At 46.0% G+C, this 27,097-nt stretch overlaps 1 protein-coding gene across 4 annotated transcripts in view; it reads right to left on the bottom strand.

Moving 5' to 3' along the window:
* Window positions 1-27,097, bottom strand: part of LOC144756137 (butyrophilin subfamily 3 member A3-like) — a 387,539-nt gene that overhangs the window by 39,498 nt on the left and 320,944 nt on the right. For all 4 annotated transcript variants that reach the window (XM_078645702.1, XM_078645701.1, XM_078645704.1 and 1 more), the window contains one exon: window positions 4,099-4,128. In XM_078645702.1, the coding sequence (XP_078501828.1) occupies window positions 4,099-4,128 (30 nt within the window). The remainder of the gene's footprint in view (window positions 1-4,098; window positions 4,129-27,097) is intronic.

Below are 27,097 nucleotides of genomic sequence, written 5' to 3' on the forward strand. Positions count from 1 at the left end.
GCTCATACAGAAGCTTGACCCACGCAATGAACTTCGGTCCAAAACCAAATTTAGCAAGGGCAGCCCACAAATACGGCCACTCAACCGTGTCAAAGGCCATCGAGGCATCAATGGAAACCAAGATGGCCGGTTCATTGAGAGACCCCGCCCTCGCAAGGACACCGTGAAGACGGCGGAGATTGAGCGCAGTATTCCGATGAGGAATAAAACCAGACTGGTCAGGGTGTATCAAATCGCTAATCACCGTGACCAATCGATTCGCCAAAAGCTTCGCCAATATCTTGGGTTCCGCGTTCAAAAGTGATATCGGTCGATACGATGAGCAGCGCTCGCGGGGCTTGCCATCTTTATGGCTAACCACAATGGACGCCAGCCTTTGGTCCCTAGGAAGGGACCCGAGGTCTCGCGATGCCGCCAACATCCTACAAAGATACGGCGCCATTTTGTCCAGGCACAGCTTGTATAATTCGACTGGTATACCGTTCGGACCAGAGGCCTTCCCCGAGCGAAGGGAGCGCAACCTCATCAGTGGAAAAGTCCGCCTCCATAAACACCCTGTCCGACTCTGAGAGACTAGGCAGCGCTAGATCACGAAGCAACAAGTGCGAGTCCTCTTCCGGCATATTCGAGACCGGTGCGTATACAACCCGAAAGTGCTGGGCAAACACCTCGACTATCTCAATCGGGTCCACCACTCGCGTCCCATCAACTTTCTCAACCACAGGCACCACTCGATTCAGTCTATCACGTTTGTCCAGCCAAGCAATCAACTTTCACGCTTTATCACCCACATCATACAAACGCCCCTGTTGCACACGGTTCATCGCCTCGGCCGCGTCAGTCACCAAAGCCCTGTATTCAGATTGCTTGAGAGCTAAAAAGTGCAATCGCTCGGGTGTAACCCCAGACTCCAACTGTTCCTCCAACCCAGCAATTTCAGTTTCCAAGCTCACCACCTCCTCATTTTTGCGCCTCCTCTCGCCAGCAATCAAAGACAAAGTCTGACCACGAATCACAGTTTTATAGGCCTCCCACAGGGAGACCGGGGAGGACACTGTTCCCTCATTTTCAGCAAAGTAGAAGTCCATACACTTGACCACCTCCTATCTAATTTTGGGATTTTGAAAATGCCATGGATTGATCGGGGCAATCCGACCCCCAGCCCCCAGCTGTACATCAATGTGGAGCCAAAGCGGGGAGTGGTCAGAAATCCCCCTGGCCAAATGCTTGATTTCACGTACCGAGACCAACTGCACCACCGGTACGAGGATATAATCGAGTCTCGAGAGACTCCCATGAGCTCCCGAATGGAAGGTGTACTGGAGCTGTCCAGGGTGCAGCTGTCTCCAACAATCCGCCAGCCCAAAAGCATCCAAAAATTTCCCCAGCCATAACTGCGATGCGGGAAGAAGCCTGGGGGGGCTACGGTCACTCTCCCCGTTAACCACAGAATTAAAATCGCCACCCACTACCAACAAACCATCAGGCAGCCCCAGAACCACCCCACCCAAATCGGTGAATGTAGTAGACTGCAGACCAGGCGGAACATATACAGACAATATGGAGATCGACTTTCCCTCCCACCTCCCCGTAATAGCCGCATAGCGGCCTTTGTCATCCAACACCGTGCCATCTATCTCCAGGGGGAGGGAGTTCCTGACCAGGATGCCCGCCCCCCTCGATCCAGTGGTAAAGCCGGAATGGGCCACCAAGCGGTAACCTCGCCTATTCAATGCCTGACACGTATTACCCACCAATGCGTCTCCTGGAACAAAACCACATCTGGGGAAGATCGCTTCAAATACTGCAATACTATCCCTCGCTTTATCCTGTCACCAAGACCATTAACGTTCCAGCTCAACACCCTCAGTCCCCTACCCCCATCCCAGAAGTAAACAGTCTGCCCCCCCCACCATGAAACAAGCACATAGCAGCAAATATGGAACAAAGCGTAGCCTCGATACAAACAAGAAAGAAAGAACCCCCCCACCACCCCCAGTGAACCCGCAAAACACAAACCCCCCTCCCTGCACCCCTGCGGTAGACCGAAAAGCCACCCCAACTTGCAGTGTGCCTGTCGCCCCATTAAACTAACCTACAAAAAGAGAGAAAAAGTCCCCAGAGGAGGAAGATTCCCCATTCCCCCCCACCCCCGGGTATCCATATTAAAGAAAAACATAGTCTCTGAGCCACTGCCGTGAAGTCAGGTTCGCCGATGCAGACTCACTACTCCTGTTCCTCCAAGCCGCCTTCAGCGCCCCTCGAGCTCTCCGGGCCATCATGGCGCGTCGACAAAGTGTCTAACCAGTCACTGGCCACCTCAGGGCGGTCGAAGAAAAACGCACGATCTTCATGCTCGATCCTCAGGCGCGCCGGGAAAAGCATAGCATACTTCAGTCCCATATCTCTAAGGCGCCTTTTCACTCCCGTGAAGCCCATTCGTTGTTTCTGCACCGCCTGAGTAAAGTCCGGGTAAAAACTGATCGATACGTTCTCAAATTTGGTGGGCCCATTCGTGCGTGAGGCTTGCAGGATAGCGTCTCTGTCCCGGAAATTAAAAATCCTGGCTATTATGGGCCGCGGAGTGGCTCCCAACTTCGGCTTCCCACCAGGGACCCGATGAGCCCGCTCCACAGCGAAAAATTTACTAAGGCCCTTCGGTGCCAGGTGTCTCAACACAAGGTCCTCCACCAGGACGTCTACGGGCAGGTCAGCAGAGTTCTCCGGAACACCCACGATGCGAACGTTGTTGCGTCTGGCCCGGCCCTCGAAATCTTCCAGCCGACGGGCAAACAGATCATTAGTCGTCCGGAGATTGCGAACTGTGGCCTGAAGATCCGAGACATCCGTGGTCAGACTCGCAGTCTTGATATCGAGGGACTTGATCCGTTCATTAGTTTTCCCCAAGTCCGCCCTGATGAGGGTGACCTCGATCGCCACCGTGTCTATCTTAGCTGCCAGGGTTTCATATTGCTGGCCCATGGTGGTCCGAACACTCACAATGGCACCCATAACGTCCTTCAAAGTTGGCTCCTCAATTTCAGGAGCACCGTCCCCAGTTTCCTCGAGGGCCCCACTCGACCCGCCCGGGGATCCCTTAGGACGAGTAAAGCGATCGATAGTCTGGGATTGGGCAACCCCTCCCCGGGACGGGCCTCTGGTGGTGCACTTCTCAACAACCGCCCTGCCCGCCATGGTGGGCAACAAACTCAGACGGGATCTTTAGGATCTGATCAAAGTGAATACCGTCATGGAAAGCTCGTAAAAGCGAGAGGGCAGGGATCCAACGCTGACTGAAGATTGGCAGCAATAACAGAGCCGGTGCGCCGATCGGCTGCAGGTCGCTGACCACAACGACCAAAAACGAAACCGAGAGTAACCCAGGGGTAGAGGGCGTGGCGTATCAGCCGTTGTTGTTCGATTACCACCTGGGTACCTCGGGGACTCGAGCCCCCGGTTGGCATACGATGTAGGACCCAAAGTTCAAAGTACAGTAAGTCCGGTGTCCGGCGACCAAATCGATTTTCGAAAAGAATATGGGCATCAGCAGGGCAGCAATAACAAGTACCCGTCGTCCAAATCAGGATTATTCACAGGATAGTTGCGGGAGGCGGAAAGGGTCTCGGGAGCCCTTAGCTCACACGTCCATCTTGGAAACGCGCGAAGCTCCTCCCATGCTCATGAGGATTTTTAATCTAGACAACTCTCTTTTTAAAAAACAAAACTCTGTAAGGAAAATATTTTAGCTTTGTAGCAAACCTTGTCACTTTCACAACTTGGAAAGGCCTTACTCCTGCTTTAACAGGGGTACGCTTAGGTTAGTCTTCAGAGCAAGAAACTACTCACAAACGTGCATGTAAATACCTACAAATGTGCACGTTTGTGGATGTTACCTACATTTGGGAGGGTCACGTGGCCTGAAGCAGGTATTCACAACCACCTACTTTGCAAATCGACCTTACAGACGGATGACTAATTTCAGTGCCCTTTACAATTCTAAAAGTCCCCATAATTTGATTTTGAGACTCATTGCAGTTACATTTAGAGGTACATTATCTTTTGAGAACCGGCATTTGCCACTCAGTTCGACAGACTCACCTGCTTGTACAGCCACATAGACCATCTTTCCTGCACATGAGAAAGAGAAAAAAACTTTAGGCAGTGCTTATTTGTGAAAGAATAAGTGCTGGGGCCTAGAATTTTGGTCAAATGGATGCCACCAATATCAAGGCTGTGTCTTGATTCCACCTCATGCCTCAGTAATCCACAACCAGACAACCCCACAACTCTTTATTTCACTCTTGCATTGTCTTTTCATCCCTGCTTTTTCCTTTCATCATTGTTTTTCTCCTTCTTTACCCTTTTGTGTTTTTCTCTCACCCTGTGTCAGAGTTTGCTAAGGGAAAATAAGTGATGTACCCCAAAAACGAGTGTCGCTGGGTTCTACCTGCAACCACCGGCTCAAATTAAGCACAGACTAGGTGAAGTTCGACAAGCAGTCAAAACTGAAATTTTGGTTCCCGTAGGAGCTGATACGGAGTGCAAACCTTGGCGAAATAGGACAGGGGCGGCTCAATGAGAAAGGCGGGGTCCGCATCGGCCCCCCTGCAGGTATGGCGGGGCACTGACCCCCCCTTCCCCTTGTTTCGTCGGTCCATGGTGGGGCGCGCCCCGCCACATCCCCATGACGCGGTAGGCACGCCTCACCACCGATTGGTGTAGAGCCCCCCAGTTAACCCAGAAGCGATTGGATCACTTCCGGGTCAAAGGGGGGAGCCAGGGTCAGGCCAGTTAGAACTGGTCTGACTGGTTTAGGGTTTATAAGGCTCAGGAGCGCGGGAGGCGTTCTCTTGTTCCCGCGCTCCTCAGGCCTGCCCTTTGCCCCCCAGCCTCCTAGGAGGCTGTGATCTTTTTCTTTTGCTTTCTCGTTTCAGGTTGAAAGGATCCGCGAAGCTGAATCCGGTTTTGAGTCGTAGCGGGTTGGCGGAGTTGTTTTTTCTGTTTTCCTACAGGATTTAGCAGAGCGTGGAGCAGGCAGAAGGATCGGACAGCAGTGGAGCGGGGATCGAGGTCAACGATTTCAGAGAGCTGGCGCGGTTGTTGGCTTTCCGGTGGTTTTTTCGCACTCGCGGGCGCTACATGTACTGGGGGGGGATCTGGAGCGGGAGCACGGCCTGAGTGTGTGCGAGGCAACGTGAGCAGCACCGCTGGTCTGGGCAGTTGATCACAGCGCTGCAGGGGAGAGGGGATCGCGACATGGTCGGGGCAGCACGCACGCCTTCCTGAAGCTCTGAAGGGAGACGCAGGTCAGGGGCACTTGGTTGACAGGGTGAATCTGTGAGTTTGATTCCCGTCACCTCCCAGAGGCACATCATGCAATCAAAAGTACGAAACGTAATCTCCCTGTGAAGGAACTGTTAAAAAGATATATTTAATAGAAGCGGTTATATATAGCTCAAAGACACCATGACATTGTCATTGTTTACCGCTTCTCCTTTTTTCCTGTGGGGGGTGCCGAGGCAGGGTCACGTGCGGTGCAACCAGTGTTCGATCCCCGTACTGGTCAGGGCTGTGTGTGAATTTTGTTTACAGTTTCTGGGCATTGCAAATATATGGTGTATAATTTAAAAGGGAGCAAGAAACCTCTATTCTGACCTATCTGTCTTTACACAGTAGCATTAAAGTCTATTTGCAATTTTATACAGGATGCGTCAGGATATATGAATTCATTCACTTAGACATTGGATTTATTATTTTCCATTTATTCATCATTTTAACAAGTTATTTTTTCATTTTTTTGTGATCATATTATCAAAATTATCGTGCAGTTCACTGCTTCTGGAGGGCCGCCGGCCTAGAGTACGCTCACCCAACACCCAGGCTAGCTAGCTGGTGTGTCGCAGTCACAGTTGCGTGGTGCTTACGGCCAACTTCAGCAGGTACCTCCAACTTCAGCAGGTGAAAGAGGTGCGAGGTTCGTGAGGATAGTACTGTTACAGGTCAGGGCGTAGGGTACTTGGCTGTGTTAATAGCAAGGGGATTGCTAGTAGACGCGGCGCAAAACGGTCCCGCATGGAACACATGCTGGAAGGGATGATGCGTAGTATGGCAACAATGAATAGGAGATGGGGAAAGGTGGGGAAAAGCGTAGCGGAGCTCAGACAGTGATTAGATGAGCAGACCTGGCCAACAGGCAGGCCCAAGCGAACGATAGTGCCCCCGAAACCTAGGGGAGAATTGGATCCACTCCCTAAGCGGGCTAGAGCAAGGAAGGGGAAGAGTCCCGTTCCAAAGCCTCTTGGGGAGTGTCCTTCAGGGGGGTCCCTCAGGGAGCCTAGTGCCACCAATGTCCCCCGCACCTATTCCCCAGACTCCTTTAATCCCCGTACCAATTACGCCAGTGCCAACACCGGGTCCATTACCCCCACTGGTCCCGGTCGTAATCCCGGTGGTACCCACATCTAACCCCAGCCCATCCCCGGGGATCCCTGTCCCAGGCGCAGCGGCCCCTACCCCAGTCCTGCCACCAGCAGTGGTTAGTCAGGTCCCGCCGTAGCTAGCGGCTCAGATAGCGGCAGTTCTCCCATGGCTAGGAAAGGGGGGGATGTTATCGTCTTCGGTAGGCGCCAAATAAATAGGGGAGGATTCTTTAGCGGAGGCACATAAGATGTTGGCAAAGATTATGGCTACCACAAGCGGCCGAGTATTCCTAACCCACCTCAAGCGGCGCAACTAGAGGTCAACACCGGAAAAGAGAAGATTGTAGAGCCGGTGGGTGCTGGGGGAATAGGTAAGGAGGTGCCATTACCGTTGCTAGGAGCGGGTACACTACCTTCTAGAAGGGAGCATTTGGCAAGGCATGTGTCACGAGAAGTGAAGGAATTAATTTGGGCTGGTGCATATGTCAATCTGTTTTCTTTGTTCGTGGATAACAGGGAAATGGAGTATGCTAGGAAGCAGAAAGATTGGATGTCGCCTAGTGAATGGCGGGTGGAAATGGGGGGGATTCAGAGTTGAAGAAACTATGACCAATTGGATTAGCGCCTTCTCAGTATTTATGGCTATTATAGCTGAGCGTTCTCCCTACTCGCAAGCTGAAATGGTGTGTTACCAGAGCAGGGTTACAATGTTGCATGATAATTATGGGGGCGTGGCATGGAAGTAATATGACATGAATTTTAAGAAAGCTAAAGAATTTGACTCATCACTTACCTGGGACCAGGTCGACTCGATGTCATTGTTTAACCACTTTACTGCAAGCTAACAGAGTAATCCAGGCCAAGGCTGGAACAGAGGTTCCACCCCCAAATCACCTCAGCCCTTTCGTCCAGGGCAGGCCGGTGGCTCGGCCCCTGGAGCAGGGAGCAGTGGGTCGCGAAAAGGGGTCTGCTGGGATTTTAATAAGAGATCATGCACCAGGGCACAGGGCACGTGTACATTTAGACACGCATGCTCCATATGTAATCACCCTTCCCACCCTGAAACAAAATGATGAAAAAGAGGTAACACATCCTCTGGAAACAAGGGGAAAAAGAAACAGGAATAATGAAAATATACGGCTGGTATCACGTTCACCCATTGATGTACTGGCTATGACTCCTTGGCTGAACAAATACCCGGACCACGCTACTGCTAGGATGTTACAAGAAGGTTTTTTGTATGGTTTTAGGATCCCAGCGGAGGATTACAAAGGGACCTTTGCGTGTAGAAATCAGCTGTCTGTTAGAACCAATCCTGGGGTGGCAGCAGCCAAGATTACTAAAGAATTGCGTTTGGGCAGAATAGTGGGTCCTTTTGATCACATCCCTGTCCAGAATTTTGTTTGCTCACCCCTGGGCATGGTGCCAAAGAAAGAGGAAGGCGAGTTCAGGCTGATTCATAATCTGTCAGCGCCTAGGGGTGCATCACTGAATGACGCCATCAATGAAGAAATCTGTAGCGTGAGGTATGCCTCCTTTGACCAAGGAGTGGATATGCTAAGGGCTCTGGGACCAGGGGCCTTGCTGACAGTCAGATATTGAATTTGCCTACCGGCTGCTGCCGGTTCATCCTCTGGATCACCATCTGCTAGGCTTTTCATTTCAAGGCAAATTCGATATGGATATGTTTATGCCCATGGGTTGTTCTGTTTCCTGCCCCTACTTTGAGAAATTCAGTTCTTTATTGGAGTGGGTCTATCGACGGATGGCTGGGCATCAACACGTCATGCATTATCTGGATGACTTTCTTTTTCTCGGGTCGGCTGGCTCTCCTAGGAGTGAGCGTGGGCATTGCAGAAATTTTGCGTGCTCCTGCGGGCTTTCGGGGTCCCGCTGGCAGCGGGAAAGACGGTAGGTCCAGCAACAACAATAGAATTCTTGGACATCGAATTAGACTCGGTAGAGGGTTGTTTTATGTTACCTAAAGACAAGATTATGACATTTAGAGCAGCATTAAAACAATGGTTAGCCAAAGAAAAAGTGACACTTCATCAGCTACAGCAGACTGTGGGGCAGCTGAACTTTGCATTGAGGGTGATACCCATGGCACAACCGTTCTTCCGCTCAATCTCACAGACCATGACTGGTCTGAGGGAGAAGCACCATCGCACGAGACTGCCGGCAGTGGTCCGCCAGGACATGCGGATTTGGATCGCATTTCTGGAGGGTTTCAACGGCAGGGTAGTGTGGCTCGGTCCCCCCACTATGTCTGCAGAGTTAGGTTTATGGACTGAGGCTGCGGGCAGTGTGGGATTTGGCGCCATACCTGGAAACAAGTGGGCGGCACACCAGTGGCCGGCGCGGTGGGACGAGAGTGGGCTGACAACTAATATAGGTTTCCTGGAACTATTTCCAATCTGGGTTGCACTGATAGTTTGGCCTCAGCAATTGTGCAATCAATCTGTAATCTTCTGGTCTGATAACATGACAGTGGTTGAATGTATCAATCAGCAGGCGGCCCTGTGTAAGATGATACTCCGCCTACTGAAAGAGATAGTGCTGGTGTGCATGAAATTGAACATACAGTTCAATGTGGGTGGCTTGAACTGCTAGTGGGAGGCTTGACCTGCTGGGTTAGGCAATTTGAGGGGATACGGGTGGATGAGGTTTTTATTGATAGTCCAGACATCATGGTTATAAGGATAAGCTCAGGGAGAGGCCTTGACTTAACCATTTATAATGTATATGCTAGGGGTCAACCTGGTGGAAGGAGCTCTCCCGTCATTACGGCCCTTATGAATCATCTGTCAGAATTGCCTCTCAGCGGTAATTTGATTATCGCTGGAGACTTTAATACCTGCTTCGAACCAATAGATTCAGAAGATGGCAGGATTAGTGAAGATGTAGATGCTCTCTAGGGGATCCCTCAACTGGACCTCCAGCCTATTAAGAAATGGTCTGAGGCTGCACTTCAAGTGAAAGGGTTGTGCCTCGAAAGGGGCCTGAGGGCAGCTAATGGTAGGACTAAGTCAGATGGTAAGGGTGCGGTCACTTTCGACAATGGTAGATCCAAAAGCCGCATTGATTATATTCTTGTGAATGTGCAGCTATGGCCAGTAGTTATAGATATGGAAGTGCAATGATGCCTTGAAAGTGACCATAATCCTCTGGTCCTTAAAATTAATCATAGTAGCTTTTCGAGTCCGGCACTGTTGGAAGGTGGTACGTGTACTAACACGATAACCATTTCAAATGATTTAAGAAGGGGTCGGTGGACACTGATAGTTACAGACAATAGGAATGTGGCGGAGATAAGGGCTTTAGTAACAGTGTCTCAAAAGAAATTGTCTGAATGCGACTCCCAGGAGGCGCTGATTTGCAATTTACAGGGAATCCACAATGAGCTTTTTAGTGGGCTGAAAAGGTTTTTTATTAACACAAAACCAGCTAAAAAGAATGGTTTGCGAAACCCAAACACGTGTAGGCTAGCCCATAGAGCCCTAGTAGATGCCATCGAATCTAGATCCTATGGCAATATTAAGCTGTGTAGAGCAACATACAAATCAGCCTTAAGACAAGCTAAGAGAGGCTGGGACGAAGATAGATGGAAAGATCTGTTACTAGCTTGTAAGGGTAGAAATATGAACCAATTTTGGGATCTTCTTAAATGGGGGAACGGGCAGCAGTCGAAAACCCCGATTAATCATGTTGACCCTCAGCATTGGGTTGCCTTCTTTGAAGCCCAATTTAAAATAAGTACGAACAGTATTGGGGTAGTTCCACCCATTAAAATTGATGACCCCTTGGTGGTTAACGATAGTGAGGTAGAGACAGTGTTGAAGTCCACCCCGTGTGGCAAGGCACCGGGGCCAGATTGCATTCCGGCAGATCTATTTAAACAAGATTACGATCTTTGGGTACCCTATATCAAAATTTTAGTCAATACTCTAGCTGGTGAAGCACCAATTCCTGTATCCTGGTTCGGGGCGGAAATCATCCCGATTTACAAGAAGGGTGATTGTTCTGCTCCGGCCGATTACAGACCCATCAGCTTAATTGATGCTGTACAAAAGATAGCAGCACGCTTGATTCTGGGTAGGATCCAGGGTTGGATGTCTGATGATGACATTTTAACACCCTTGCAGGCGGGGTTCCGCTCTCATATAGGGACCCTGGATCAAGCATTTAGATTTGTTTTACTTTACTGGAAAGAGGTTTTTTTGGGTAGAGAATTGCTCTTTGCAGCATTTGTGGATTTAAAATCCGCTTTTGACCTTGTCCCCAGGGCAAAACTGTGGGAGGTTTTATTGAAAATAGGGATACCAAAAGAGATAGTTTCCTTCCTGTTTAAACTCCACGAAAATACTTATGCCCAGGTTCGCTGGGGTAAACCAGGCGAGGTCACTGAGAAATTTGAGGTTAAAAAAGGAGTCCGACAGGGGTGTGTGTTGGCGCCCACCCTGTTTTCTCTATTCATTAATGGGGTGGTGCAGTACTTTGCTGACCACCCTACGGATGCTCCAATGTTGGCCGGACAGAAGATGCCCCTGCTCATGTTCGCAGACGACACCCTGCTAATATCCAAGACGAGACAGGGGTTGCAGTTGGCACTGTCTCGTTTTGAGGTGTTCTGCCGCGAACATGAGCTGGTGGTTAACGTCGGGAAAACAAAGTTTATGGTGCTCCATGGGTCCAAGCCTGTTAAAGTTTGTTATGGGAGGAGAACTCCTGGAGCAAACCGATGTTTTTACATACTTAGGGGTCACTTTTGGTGACAAGTTGAGCTGGAAAACTCAAGTTAAGACCTTAGCATTGAAACACGCCCAACTAGCTGGAGCATTGATTAAGGAACACAGGTTATCATTAACTAAGCCCATAGCCCCTGTTGTTAAAATTTATACAACGAAAATTACTCCTGCTATCCTTTACGGAGCTGAAATCTGGGGGTTCTGGAATCTAACCGAATTGTCTACTGCTCAGAATAAATTTATGAGATCGGTCGTGGGGTTGCCCCAATCATCCCTCTTATCCCATTGCTTCTTGATTTAGGCTGTCATATAATTGAGGGCGTTGTCCGTTATAGGCCGCTGGCATTCTAAAGGCGTCTCTGGACTACTCCGGAGCTCCACCTTTTTGCCAGGGCACTGACTGAAGTAAGGAGACTAGACCGGTCACAAAGGATCCCATGGTTGATCGGTATCAAATCCGCTCTTATCGATATGGGGATGAAGGATCTATGGGACAGCCCAGAGACCGCAGAATTTCCCTCAAAAAAATCTTACAGAGCAGCATATTGGGAGTTAATTAAAATCAGGAAATGTTCCTCTCACATTAGCCCATCGCTGTCGAGGGATTTCCCAGAGTTAAAAGATGAACCCCTTCTGGAAAGCTACTGGGACCTCATAACGAAGCCCTTAGACCATAAGCTTTATCATCAGTTCAGGGTAGGGACACTACCCCTTTATAGGCTATCTAGTAAATGGAAGCCAGGAATTAGTAATAAGTGCCCATTTTGTCATGATCATATTGAAAATTCTGATCATTTGCTTTTTGTCTGTCCAGTTTACCAAAACCCAGAAGCATCTGGCTGAAATCAGTGTGCCGGACCTTTGGAACTAGCTCTGCGATGGTCGCAAAGAGGATATTGCAATCTGGTGTAAATGACGTTGCAGTAATTGGTGTAGCTAAGTTCCTGAGTTGGGCCTGGGTATTACGGGAGAAAAACGGAGGGTTGAAATATCCATTCTAGCTTATTATTGAGCTACTGAACTTAATTTGTGGAGTCGGGATTTTTTTTACTAGTTTTATCTAGCAAAGTCTAAGTCTGTGCGTGTGACATATTTAATCCTTTCTTAATAACCATTTTTTAAATTGTAAATACAAGTATTTATTTTTTACTAAATGATGTATTATGTAAAGCCAGCTTTATGTAAATTCATGGTGTATTTATGGTTGTAACCTGGTGTAATTAACTGACTGGCCTGTCTTTTAAGATGAATAACCGCAATAAAGACTTTTTGAACTGAGAACATACAGTTTAGGGCCAAACATGTTTCAGGGGTATTAAATAATGTGTAGTGTGTTTATCTAGGAACCTGAATCGATATTTCTATTCTTTGCCCTTGTCCGGTTATAAATCAATAATATCCCTACAACGGCATAGAAACCCTATTCATAATTCAGTCATAGCGCATGCTTTCACATTAAGCAAGCCTACTCCTCCAGCCCCCTAGAAAGCACACCGAGTTCTTAAACAAATCCAAGCCTCCAGCAACCTGGGAAATCCCCGCTGCCTTTGTTTTGATTTTGTCCAAGAACTCCTGTAAAGCACTGTAAGAACGACCAGTTCTTAGTGACATCTTTATTGACGTCTTATGTCCAGCCTTACGTCAAACCCGGCACCTTTCAGGTATAAATATACCAACGCTGCCTTAAGCAAAGACACGGTGGTGGTGAATCTGGAGCAGCTACTACTTGCCCGAGAGCCCAGCTGATGCGAGAGCCCACGGACGCTGCCCCTCCCTTTTGACGCGCTGAGAAAGACGCTGTCTTTTCTCCTGTCGAGAAAATCCAGCCTCTGGCGTTTCCAGCTTACCCTTGCGGGTGACTGGGATATCGAGTCCTGAGAGAGAGATACCAGCCCTCCTGCCTTCTAATACCCAGGTACTGAACTGACTAAACCCTTACAGAGAATTCTTGAGTCAGATTCTTGGCAAAACAAACTTAACTTAAACTGCTACTTACTTACTCCTTCCCACGTATTAGGCTTAGGTCAGGTACACTGGGGTAGGCGTATTTAGAAGCACCAGTTGAGTACGATTAGTCAATGTATATATGTATGTATATCTTTTATCCATTTTAAAGTATCATATGGCTAAGAAACCATATCCATGCTTTTACAGTATTATTTTATAATCCTGCTTTTACTATATGCACTTTACTTAACTATAAGTATTGCAATTGTAGCAATTCATTTCTCTTGTATGAGGAAGGAGACTGCTCAATAAATAATACCTTTTATTGAAAACGCCCGTCTCTCTTTTCTCTGCAACCTGGTGAAACTAAGTATGAATTTATGACTGAGTGAAATAGCTGTCTTTTGTTTTCACACGGCTCTAGAGATATACTCTTAATCAAGGAGAGCAAAGTTGTCATGTTTTATGGTTGTCAGAAACTAAATCCCTTCTTGTCTATCCAGGGAGGTTAAACTCCTCCTCGCTTATTCGAGAAAGTTTCTAGTGAACTCTGAGTAGCTGGCAAAAACTTAAGTCTAATATAGTCAGTAGAGACCTAGTTAACCTCAGTCCTACGTCTACACTACTGAAGATATTATTCCAATGCGCAGAGCCTATTGGGACTATAGGAACTACACTACAAATGCAGCTGATGCACTCACTCGCTCCAAGATGCAGGTTTTCATGGAACATCTACCATCCGCAGAGGCGACGCCAACTCACTTCCCGGAAACACTCTGGCACATTGGTGTCCCCAGCTACAGAACCTCGTGGCAGCTAGCCTAGCGCCCAAGACCCAAACAGCTTATGAAGGGGCGTTTCTGCCTTACTGCACCTTTTTGGGGCAGGGTTGGGGGGAGAGATGGGATGAGTTAGGAACTTCATCCAATACCTAGACACATTGCACAGGGAGGGGCGCTCTGTGGCGACAGCCAGCCGGCATGTGGCAGCTGTTTCTTTCTTTGCGCAGATCAAGGGTACCAAGGACCCCACGAATAGCTTCACTGTGAAGAAGGCTCTGAAGGGGTGGCGGGACCTCCAGGGGACCGCCTCTGACACAAGACAACTGATAGGTTTAGAGTGGCTGGCATCACTATTAAATGCCCTGGGTGGCATTTGCAGTTCAGCAGGGGAAGTGCTATTGTTTAGAGCTGCCTTTTCACGAGCCTTTTATGGGGCATTCAGGATAGGGGAGCTGGTGGCTAGCAATAAGCAGGATCTGCTAGGTGGACTCCAGCTTGGACACGCTCAGATACTAGGTGATGCGCTGTTAATTAAGAAATCAAAAACGGATCCAGAAGCCCGTGGTGAGGGGACGGTACTTCATCGGGCAAGAACTAACCCATGCTGCCCAGTGATGCATCTGGAGGTCTTCCTCCGCCAGAGGATAGGTGCAGTGGGGGGGGGGGGGGGGGACACTGTCAATGCATGCAGATGGCACCTCACTTACCAAGTTCCAATTCAAAAGGGTGTTGGCTATGACAATTAAAAGGGCTGGTTTGAATCCAAAACACTTTGGGACACATTCATTCCGAATAGGTGCTGCCACAGAGGCGACTGCTAGAGGGTTGCACATTAGCAGTGTGAAAAGAATTGGGAGATGGTCTTCTAATTGTTACAAGCGTTATGTGCGGGTGCACATGTTGTGAGGGTGGCAGAACAATTGGACTGATGCCTGTCTTGTTTGTTTGCTTATATTTCAGTTTCTCGAACCTGTCACGCAGGGCTGAAACAGCCGTCAACACATCACCAGCAAGTATCTTCACCACGGCGGACACAAGCACAGGACAAGGATGCACATTTTGTATGGGTGATTGGTCATTCTTATGTAAGGCGTGTCAAATCTGTTTTTCTGGCAGGAACTACAGACAGAGGGTGGAACAAGGAGGTTTCAGGGTTCCCTTCCATGGGAGAGGGGGTCACTGCCTCAGTCAGTTTAGGGGGTTTGTTACAGAGCTGCTGAACAGACACACCCCGCCGCCCACAGTGGTTATCTTGCACTTGGGCGGAAACGGTCTGGTAAACTTGGGGAGAAGGGTCCTGATGGAGGACATAATCTCTGAGGTAGGCTGGTTGGCCAAGACATGCCAGGGCTACACCATAGTTTGGTCCCAGATGATACCCAGATTCAAATGGGGGGGGGGGGGGGGGAGTCTGTCAAAGCGTTGAATCACTCAGTAAAAAGGATCAACAATAAAGTAGAGAAGTTGTTTAGGTCACCTCAATTGCAAAACATTGCACATGGGTGTGTCAGGGGGGAACTGTGCTTCTTAAAAGACTGGGTTCACCTGACTAGTGTGGGCAATGACATATTTTTAGAGAACATCATGGCTTGGCTGGGGGGCTTTAGGTCTGGGCATGGCCTTTCAGTGTAGGAGGATAGGGGGGGGCAGATAGCCAGGCAACTACGCTGGCCTGTGGCGGAAAGGTCATGATTGGTGAGAAGTCAATTTAAGGTCCTTAGGGGGCGGCGCCATTCTTGAATGGGGTCACCCAGGAGGAAGGACAAAGGGTCTCTCCAGGAACTCCAGGGGCGGTACATCCGGTTGGATAGCTGGGTGCAGGGGAGGAGGGAGTCACGCTTTCTTTAGGCTGGTTGGCCACCCCGCACGTGCACTATGACGTCACTAAACGGCGCAGAGTGCAAAGGCCCCCCTTTCTTAATGGAGTTCATGGAGCGTACGGGGGTAACCGGTGGGGGGGGGAGGGAGTACCCTCTCCGTAAACGGGCCCTCTGCGCATGCGCACTCATATGTGAGGGCGTGGCTGTTTGGTAAGGATCGGAGACTGGTTAGCGACCTTGCCGTAGGCCCAAATAATATATGCAGAAAATTAATAATGTGTGATTATGATTCAAAATTTTAGTTTGAGATAGGAAATACGTTGTATTAGAACTATGTTAAGGTTAGCCCTTTGACGCCTGTCTACATGAATTGTAATCTAATGTCAATTACGTTTTCTGCATAAATAATTGTGTAAATATTGTTTATTTAAATTTTTTTTATTTGCTTTTATGTTTTAATAAATACGGCCGGGGGGGTGTATGACCCCCCGCCTTCCAGAGAAATCCTCTCATGTCCAATTTTAATGACGGTGGGGGAAACACAAGGCAGGGGAGGGGGATGGTCGGTAGTCCCTGACCATATAACTTGGGCAGTCCAGCATGCAGCGTCCTGTGGCATCTCATGTTCACCCCAGCAGGATGCTGTTCCAGATGGCTGGAGCCACTACTGAGGGGGACTCTCCTCCGGATGGACTGAGATCATGTTTTGGCACCAAAGGGAGAGGTGTGGCGCCGCGGCCAGGGCGACTGACGCTGAAATCTGGGGATCAGGGTTCGATCCCCGGCTCCGGCGGCAGGTTAGCCCAGCACCATGTGACTCTGGGCAATAGCTCGCTTAATCTTCCCGACGGCCCCCAGCGCCTAGAGACCCTTACGGGTGATTGTGCGCTTTACAAATGTGGATTATTATTATTATTATTATTATTATAATGTCTGTCGGGTTTTACCTATTTGCATCACACGTTGTACATTGCTTATCTTTACAATGCCAGACACAGGAAGATAATGGTACAGTTGAGGTCAAGGGGCATTGAAAGTGCTATAAATAAACCTAGATGCAATACGTGTGTCATTTGGAAGTTCACTAGCCGTTTCTGTAGTGTCACACTACTGTGACCGTGGGATATCATTGAGGTGCTAGAAGCGGACAACATATCGACTATTTCCCCTGCAGAACGTGTCCTCTTTGCCTTACATGAAGACAAGTGTAAGGCGCTTTTGAACACCATTCAGTTGAACTACTGTACAGCACAGGCATCGAATGACAGCCCCATTTACACCATACGCCATTAATAGGTGCATTTTACAGAGACCTGGTTGTAATATGATCATATGTTCATTGTAGATTAGGGTGAAGGGCAAATTTACTAAAATATGTTGCAGTCGTAAACCATGCAAATGATAAAATCACAGGGTTTGGGCCAGTAAAATAAGATGTGTTCCCACATGAAATAATTGTTTTTTTTCAAATAATATTTCCCATTTGGAATGCAGACACAGGTGTTTTTTGCTGTTCCTTGCAGGCCACCATCCCTGTGTTTGTAGCCACAATTTTCAATGCCGCGGTCGTTCTGCAACGTCTGAAAGTGAAACAATGAAAGTGAACTACTGGCTTCCATTGCAAGACAAATAACTGGACCTATATTTTCCGTTAATCACCAAATGCAGCCACTTCTAAATGGTCAATGTTATCAGAAGAACATGGCCACAAGTAAACTATCGGTTAGCAGAAGAAATGGTGCTTTTTGTTATGGAAAAGAAATATCTGGTCCTGTTAGGGGTACAGTGTCTTTCAATCTGAGGTCTGAATCTAATGCAATTCGTTTTAGTAGATTGTTTTTCTTTCTGACTTCATGTTTATGGTCCAAGATGTCACCTTGAGCGCACGTGCATTACCACCGAAATCTTGTGGACAATACACAACCTGATACATTTATTCCAGAGGCCTGCAGCGTTTTTGCACCCATGTTACTTACTGATCAATAGAAAATATGGGAAATAAAGCACAAAAAAGCAATTTGCACGTTTTACATGTGTTTTTTCCACTTGTTTTTATCGTTTTGAGTTCACTTTTGATGAACGGAGCGAAAAAAGCGAGGTACAGCATTTGCTAATAGCTTTCCAAAGGCAGACCGCCTGAAACATGTAAAAACAGTTGACCCTGTTTCTGAACTACCATTCTGCTCCAAGTCAGGCCCAAAGTGAATTGCTTAGAATCATCATTTTCTTGGTCAAAATCAGAAGCTTTCACCAATCTACTTTATATCTAAAATGAAGACCTCATATCATGGATATGTTGCGTGGGGTTGCACCATGTCTATGGAAATTATTAGAATGTATAGCATACTCATTCTGATGGTTCGAGCCTCATATTTTGCTTGCTGATCAAATAAGACACAGAAACTGGGTCCAGTATAAGTGGACCTAGGGGCGGCTTCTCCGATAAGGCGGAGGAGGTTCGCTCCAGAAGAAAGATAAAATGATAATAATGCCATGTTATCATTATATTTTTCCCTAGCAGCTCCCCTGGTGCGGGGCGGGGCTGGACTGCTCAAAGATCAGGGGAGGAGTGGTAGGCACTTCCCAAGTGCACATGACGATGTGACCGGCCATCTTGGGCCGGCCAAACAGTCATGCGCACTGTGCATGTTCTCTACCAGTTGTAATGCACAGCCTGGGTGGACAGGCCCCAGTCCCCATCAGAGCGCCGAACCACAGCACTCAGACCAACCACGACGCTGCTATCAGCAGCGCCATGATTGGCTAGAGGAGGGTGCTTCGTGTTCCTGCATTGTGGCAAGAGGGACGGAGGAGAGGCAGCTGCTGGTAAGGTAAGTTTAATTTTCTTATATTTTTCCCTGTTTTTTTTTCTTCTTAAAACACCCCCTTCCCGCCTCACCACTGCAGCCCCGTAGCAGCCGCTACTGAGTAGACTGTGGCATTAAGAATGCCTAACGGAAGGTGTTCAGCTGATAAGTGCGACCAGAGTAGAAAATGTATTACGGAAAATACATTTATAAGGGGTGCTTGTGTATTAAGACAATATCCCTCGGAGCGTCCCTCAAATATTTTCCACATTTCTCACCACCTTCATATTTCCAAATAACAGTCATGTTTAAGGGTACTTACATTTTTGTTTGTACTTTTATAATTGCATTTCTTTTAAAGATAACAGCATCAGTTCTTATTTAACACTTATAATGATATTTCGAAATTGTATTGTAGTCCATTAAAATGCAATTAACGCCAGTGATACTGTGAAAAGCAACATCTCATAGCCCCCCCAACAGATAACAGACTAACCCTCACCACTGCAGTACCAAACACATGTAATTAAAGTGGTTACGTTTATTCCCATGTTTAATAACCCAAATTCGTAATACTTTGTCCAAAGCCCTCATCCTGACACTCTAAACTTTCACACGTATTTGCAAACCATTAAACACAATACCCTTGATGCTATACCTTTAAATTCTTTACCCTAAACGCTAACCCATACACCTGTATAAAATACCTCTAACTCCTATACCCCAAAGTCTCAAAACGTAACTTTGTATCCCAGATTCTTCTTCTTATACATTAAACCATAACCCTTTACCCAAACCCTCAATGTTCTACCCTTTAACCCCCAAGCCCACAGCCCATACCTATGTACCTGAAACTCTTAAGTCTAGACTCCAAACTCAAACCTTGTAGCTAAAACCCTGTACACTTAAGCGTATAACCTAGCCCCTATCCCCTATACTGCAAACCTTTAACCCTAACCATTTACTCTTAACCCTTGATCATTAGTCCTAAAAATGTAATCAGTATACCCTAAACACTATACCTTATCCCATACCCTTAACCACTTTTAAACTCTCTTTACTGCAGTATATTGTGTGAACCTCACGTTGGGAACTGTTCCTATTTCAAAGTATTAATCTGGGAATCAATAACTAAGTAGTGTAACTTCTTTTTTTTTTAAAGAAGTACTTCTTTCGATATTTGGAGGCAATACCACTTTGTTATTCATGCGCATGGCACCACTTCAAATGTGTTTTTGTGTGGATTTGGCTTGGGTGTCACAGTACTATCAGTGCTGTATGCCTTGGAGGGAGCATATTTACTTTTCTATATTTATGTTGTTTGGCTAGTTTCAGAACTTCTTACTGTACATTTCATGTGATGTGAACATGCAATAACCATCTATTAAGCTGGCATTGCTTCATGAGATGAATGTGGCAGCTGTGGGCTTAGCTCAGATGGAAATAGGCTGGCCAGTGGGTTCAATTGGTGCTGGGTCACTATGGTGGAGAGGAGACGTCAAGGCGATAGATTCCCTGAGCTAAGGGGGTAGGAGGGGGGGTTGGTATCAGAGCGCTTTACTTGAGCACCAGTTGCGTTACAGACAAACACATTCATTTTGTTAGACGCGGGGAGATTAAGTGAATTGGTCAGAATCACAGGATGTTCAGCGTCCCTGCCGAGACTTATACCCGGGTCCCCAGCTCCGAAGTCGACCTCTCTAGTCGTTAGGCCACATTGTCTAAGAAGCACTGGGTGAAGCTGGTCTCTCGGGGACTCCTGCTCTGTCACACATTTGCTCCAGTTGTGGTGTTCACCATGGGAGTCCTGGCTTCTCTTCTTTATGATCTCACTTTTTTTTATGTGGGTAGGCCAGAAAAGGCTGGGCACATGGCTATAAATGTGCACCTACTGGCATTAGTACAAGTGTTGGGTGGACGTCTTCTAGAAGGGCAAGGCTCTAGTGTGACTATGCATGGCAGGCGCCCAGGGAGCCATAACGTGGTCTACCAGGCCACATAATATGGCAATAGTCTGAACAGTACTCCAGAGTATTTTTTAAAGACTCAGCAGGGGTACCTCTCACATCCATCTGCTGTCTGAGTGGTAATCATTGTTACCCTTAATGCTGCTTGATTGACAGCATGTATCCTCCATTTTCAATAACAGCAAATGAGCAGAAGACATAATGGAGGTTGTAAGTGAGGGGTGGTCACGGCACTCAAATTACATTGAGTGTGTCTGGCATTCCCAAAAGGATCACTAAAGTTCACCCACGATGGCAATATGGAGTCCAGGTGAGGCATACGTTATTACAGGACGTTACAATAGAGTACAAAACTGCTTCACTGGCATGGCAGCGCATACAAGCACTGCATTAGCAAAGTCTATCCCTTCACAAAATCTTCAAATATAACATCAAATTTCCATATTATCTATTAAGACGACTTGACTCCCTGCTTTGTAGTTCAACTAATGAGCAAGGGCCTTGGGGTCCAGGTTGTATCAAGAACCCCCATATTTTTTGCAGAGTTTTGTGTGCCTTACGTGGTTACATACTGCTAGGTATTCAGCAACCTCACTTATCACCCAGCAGGATTCTTCTCTTGTGCTACTCCGCTTCCAAACGTCTTTCATTTCCTTTCCAAACCCATTAAAATAATATACTCTCGTCGCTTCATATTTGGTGCATTGGATAACAAAATTGTTTTCATCTTCTGGAAGACAAGTTGCACAGCTTCCAATCCTGTGTCCCCCTAGTTACTTTGGTCCAGATGTAGGAGACCAAATACCGGTCGGTAACGGCCGATTTCGGCCGTTACCGACTGGAGTTTTGTAATGTAGGGGGCCTTTGATTTACAGAATCGGTAAATTTACAGAATCTGTAAAATACCGAATCGGTAAATTTACCGATTCTGTAAATCAATATGTAGGTGCCACAGTAAACAGTGCCACCCACAGGCCCCTAAGAATTCGTTATTTACCATGTAATACTATTGCATGGTAAATAACGAATTCCTGTGTACATGCACATCTGTGCATGTACATCTGTGCCATGTGGCACACAGACATGCCCACATGGCACAAAAGCCAGAAACAGGGGTGCAACAGGGTGTCAAAGTGACACCCTGTTCCCCTTGGCAATTCGGTATTTTTACCGATTCGGTAATTACCGAATCGGTATTTGCCATTGATTCCTATGGGCTTCAAGGCCCATAGGAATCATTGGCAAATACCGATTCGGTAATTACAGAATCGGTAAATACCGAATCCTACCGATTCGGTATTTGTTACAGAATAATTACCCACATCAGATTTACCGATTCATGAATACCGAATCGGTAAAATTCGGTATTTATAAATCAGTAAATCTGATTTACCTACATCTAGCCCTAGGTGTCTGAATCCATTTCCACTTTACAGTCATTTACTCTGTATTTGTTCATTCTTGATCTGTGCTTGGTATTTCATTGTATTCCTAGTAGGTTTGCAGTCTCTCTTTAGTTATATCCCACATTTCATCTTGTGTTTATTACTACTTACCTTCCCAGTATATTTAATATACTTGACCAAAGTCACCAGTGATGAAGAGCTACATCTTCTAGGTTTTTATTCTTTTGTTCTGTGCTCATGACTTTGAATGGGGCAGGCTTGCTGGGCATTTAGGTGAAACTTGACATTTTTTCAACATGTGTCTAATCCTACAGTATTTATTGCCGTTCTACAAAGATGAGTTGTGTATGCTTTAATAGAAGTATTTCTGTGGACTTAAAGAATCTTTTTGTTGACGTATGCAAGCCTCACTTCTGCTGCAGTTGTGTCCCACTTAATTAGCTAAGTATGCCTTAGTGCTATATTTAGTTGTAGTTTGTTCATTTGTGTCATGGGGTGGTTTATGTACATTTTCTAATGGTCCTGCTTTTCCTTTGCCTCTTTTTCCCACTGTACATATAGTACAGTTTAGCTGTGCGCAGAAAGCTGTTTTATGGGCCTGATTGTGAATAATGTCTGTCAGTAATAACACTAAAAACCAATCTAAGTTCTACCAAACGGGATGTTAATCTTTTCTTGTTCTGCCATTTAATAGTTAGGTTTAAGGTTTTGCATAAGTTAAGTGGCTTCTTAACATGACTGTTTAGTTTATGATGATACCTCTGTGTCTGCTCTATGGCAGGAGTTGTCCACACAACACTGGTTGTGCAGAAAGCACTATTTTCTAGTATCGGCTCATCTCCATGCTTTGTAAGGAAGTCAAGTCAAGTCAAGAGTTCTTTATTCGGTGATTAAAAAACACCATAAAAGTACATATATATATATACAGCAAATTAAAATACAGTCAAATTTATCAGAACCCTGCTTGTAATGAAGTCAATTTGCCTGGTAGTGCATGATTAGTGTATTGAGCCTTGTTTGGAAGAGTGGAGTGTTTGATTATGCAATGTGAAAAGTTGTCTCATCCTAGTAAAATGAGACAACAAGTGGTATATAATCCATACATAACTAAGTTTCGGCCTGATGTTAAATTAGCTGGAAAGAGATCAAAACCCATAGATGAGTTATCCCTTTTTAACTAGTTTTTAATATTTCTCAGTTTTCTCTTCATACCAGATATTTATCCCTCTAGAATATTTTTCTTGAGAAATATATTTGGCTTTTTCTGTATATTAGCTTGTAATGCCCTTTTCATTATTATATTTTTGATTATCTTCATTCATGATAGTGTCTCTTCAATCACTATCTGCTGAATGAGTTTCTCCATTTCGTTCAATTCACTCTGCGTGTTTTAAGTAGTTTTCTATTCTCAAAATGAATCTTTTCCTCGTTGTGGGCTTATCCTTCTCTGTATTTTGAATTCAGCATTGTCCTCTGTGCTAGTTCCTACTCTTGGATCTTGCGGTGGGCGTTTGTGTGAGCTCAGCCCTCTTTCCATGTAGTATGAGTCCACATTTTATATCCTAGTCCTCAGTACCCTATCTTTAAGGCGTTGTCAGTAATGAACATGTCTTGTTTATAAGTCGCTAATATTCTGATAATTAAATCTGGGGTCATTTCTAGAAAATGAGGATATTCTTGATTTGAATGAGAAGAATCAGAATATCTTCCTAAACCATTCTTTTCTGGAAACCTCATTTGCCTTGCTGAGTAGCAGTGAAGAGATAGGACTTTGGGTATCTAGCCATTATTTACACATCTGTATCAAGGACACCTTCAGCCGCGGCACTCTTTAGCAGTTCAGGTTTATTTTGAGATTAAGCTCTTGAAATGTCTTGTTGGTGATGACCTATCCCGAGAGCAGTTTTTTTGACTCCGGAATTATTTGGTTGTTAATGTTAGCTGGTCTTCCGTAGCTCGAATATCTCTTCCTTTCTTGGATAAGCCATTGGTTCTGGTGCATGATTATGTAAATGTGATGCGGAATTTTGCTGTTTGTTTTGTGTCCAGTCACTGAACTGTAGAACTTGTAAATACACTCCGTCTAGGAGTTTCACATTTGCATTTCTTAACATTACAATGTACACAATCGGAGGCTGTGTACAACTCCTGTAATGATTCGAACGCCTTTTTTGAGCTTATGGCTAACCCAGATTCACTCAGGTGGTTAAATCTCCCACACACATTCCTGGGCACACTTTGGTTACTGTCTTTACCAACTATTCGGGCTTGGTGGTTGGGTGCATCTTCCCTCTGAGTTGGGCTGATCATCGGGGAGTGACTTAAGATATCAGTGCCCACCTCTCATGTGAGTACCTCACAGGCGCAGTGGAAATATGTGCCATACAGAAATTGGAACATAATTATGTTGGCTGACATGGATACAGCCCTCAAAAACTCAATTTTGCGGAATGATCATCCGCAGGATCATACTTTGGAAGATTTTGCAGACTGGGTCAAGTCTGCCGTAGATAAAGTGGCTCCACTGAGAGCTAAGATTTGCACTAGGTTTAAAGCACCTGCTCCTTGGTTTTCAGATGAACTTTAAGACCTCAGACAGCAGTGTCGTAGGCAGGAACATAAATCGGAGGGAGAATTCAGGCCTGCAGATAAAGGGAAGTATAAAGAGCTCTTACTCATTTATAAGCGCGCTATTGGCATAGCAAAATCCTCTTTTTATGTTAATAAAATTAGATCTGCTAGCAATTCCTTGAATGAAGGAGCTCTCCAAACCTCCGGTCAAACAGCTTATGGAGAATTCTCAAAGTTTTTGTGACAAAGTAGCTGTCTATTTCAGAGATAAAATCCTTAAGATCTACTCAGAATTTAACATTGATGACGCTGGGGTTGTCACCTCAAAAGCCTTCTTAAACCCTAACCGTCCGCAATTTTGTCTGCAAGGCCAAAATTATGTTATGAACATATAATTGAGGTCTCCAGATGAATCTCATCCCCTAGGAATCTGCAACTTGCTCCTGATTGCTCATGACTATTCTGCACAAAGTCTTTCACCATAAACTGAAAACAGGAGTGTATATCAGTCTTTGGAAGAACGCTATAGTCATTCCTCTGCAGAGGAAACCAAATGGGGACCCTGAGGACTTAAAAACCTTTGTCCCATTTCATTGTTGTCCACTCCAGCACAAATGTTAGGAAAATACATCAAGGTTAAATTTACAAACACTCACAAGCTCCTGGATCCATACCAGAATGATGGTGGACACAGCACGGAATCTTCACTTGCTGCTGTAGCCAATTCCATCTGTGGCCAGGTCAACCAGGGTGGTGCCAACATCTTGATGATGCTTGATTTGTCAGTGGCAATCAACACTATATCATCCTTTCGCCTGTTCCAAAGACTCCCAACAGGTTGCGGGTGAGGGCCACTGCCTTGGAGCTCTTCTGCTTATTCCTTAAGCGTAGGGCCCAATAGGAAGTTGTGGAGATTTCAGAGCATAGGCCTTTACGCTCCTCTGTGGGGTGCTGTGGGGATCCTCCCTCAGCACATTCATATTTATATGTAAGTCCCTCCCCCTTCTTTGCTGAGCTGTTGCGTTCATTCGTATTTTAAGTGCTATCCTATGCAAATGACACACAAAATATTGTCTCCCTATCGGACAAGCTGCCACTGATAGCAGATAAATTCAAACTGTGTAGGAAAGGCATCAGCATCTGGATGAAAGATAAATGTCTAAAACTGAATGCTGGAAAAACAGAGATCCTGGTGTTCGGGGCTCAACACTTGGTCTGCCCCGAGCTTTGGTGGCTGGAGACCTGTGGGCCTTTACCCACCCAAGTTGAATCGGAGAAAAACTTGGGGGTCATTTTTGACAGCCACTTAATTTTGACTCACAGGTCAGTCATACCACCAGTACTTGTTTTTTTTATCATCAGGGCTTCTAAGAATTTCTTTTCATTAATCCCCCATTGAATTTCGAGTTGCAGTAGTCATTGCCATGATAACATCACGCTTAGACTACTGCAATGCTCTATATCTAATCATCAACAAGTCCTTCCTGAATAAGCTCCAGGGTGCCTCAAAATGCGGCAGCCCACATTTATTAAATGTGCCTAAAATCTTTAGGTGAAGGAAGGCATTTGCTCCCTTCAATGGCTGCCAGTTACAAAGCCAGAGGTCTATAAAGCCCGGTCTTCCTTGCTTTCCATCATCAAGGACCTGTGCATTTTAGAACATCCTTCAGCAGGAGAGTGATTGTTCCCAGGTCTCGTAAAATCAGATGGGGCGGTCACTCCTTCTCTGCTTGCAGCGGCCAAGTTGTGGAATACTATGCCTGTGCACATCGCTGCCCTGGAGTCCTTCGCCCTGTTCAGCAAGCATTGCAAAACCTGGCTCTTCCGTAAGTTTTTCTCTCAATCTTTCAGCCGGTGTTTCCCGGTATGAACCAGCACTTTGATACCCTTGGGTTTAGTGTGCTCATTTTCCGGGGTCATCTGGGGTGCATAGGTAAGTCGCTGCTGGGTTTGTTTCGTGGGTTTGAAGGAGGCTCTTCTCTGCTTTGTTGTGATATTTTCATGTTTTGTTTCTGCGCTTCATGGCTTGGAATTTGTTCTTTGTCATTTTTGGTGTGCTTTGTGATATTTTTCTCTGTGGGGTCATTCTCCTTTGTGTTTCGAAAACAATATTTTTTTTAAAACTTCTGTTATTATGTGATTTACCAACTTTTTTTCTCTTTTTTGTTTTAGGGTTATTATACTTCTTATAAGTCCCTCGCTTTAAGATTGGCTCTTCTTTTGTCTGTTGTACGTAATAAATGAATTTCATCCCCCTTTTTTTATTTTGTTTCACAAATTTACTAGGATTGTATTTATATCAGCATTTGATGTTTTAATCTCTAGACTCAGGTTTTCAATTTCTGCCTTAAGTTCACATATGCCAGTCTTATTTTTACTGTTTGCTTTCCTAGAATGCTCTTGCAATTGGTTCACAAAACTGACTATTGCACAGGCACACTCTGCATTGTGAATCTCCAGAACTGAACAGACCGTTTTTTACAGTAGTTTCTATTTTTGGGGCATGTTACCAAAAGAGTGATACACAGTTGGAGTCTGTCCTACACTATGGGCCAGATGTACGACGCACCAATTTGCGAGTCGCAAATTGCTTTGCATTTGTGACTTGCAAATTGGTATGTACACCAGTG

Source organism: Lissotriton helveticus, chromosome 5_1 (genome assembly GCF_964261635.1).
Source record: "Lissotriton helveticus chromosome 5_1, aLisHel1.1, whole genome shotgun sequence".
NCBI lineage: Eukaryota > Metazoa > Chordata > Amphibia > Caudata > Salamandridae > Lissotriton > Lissotriton helveticus.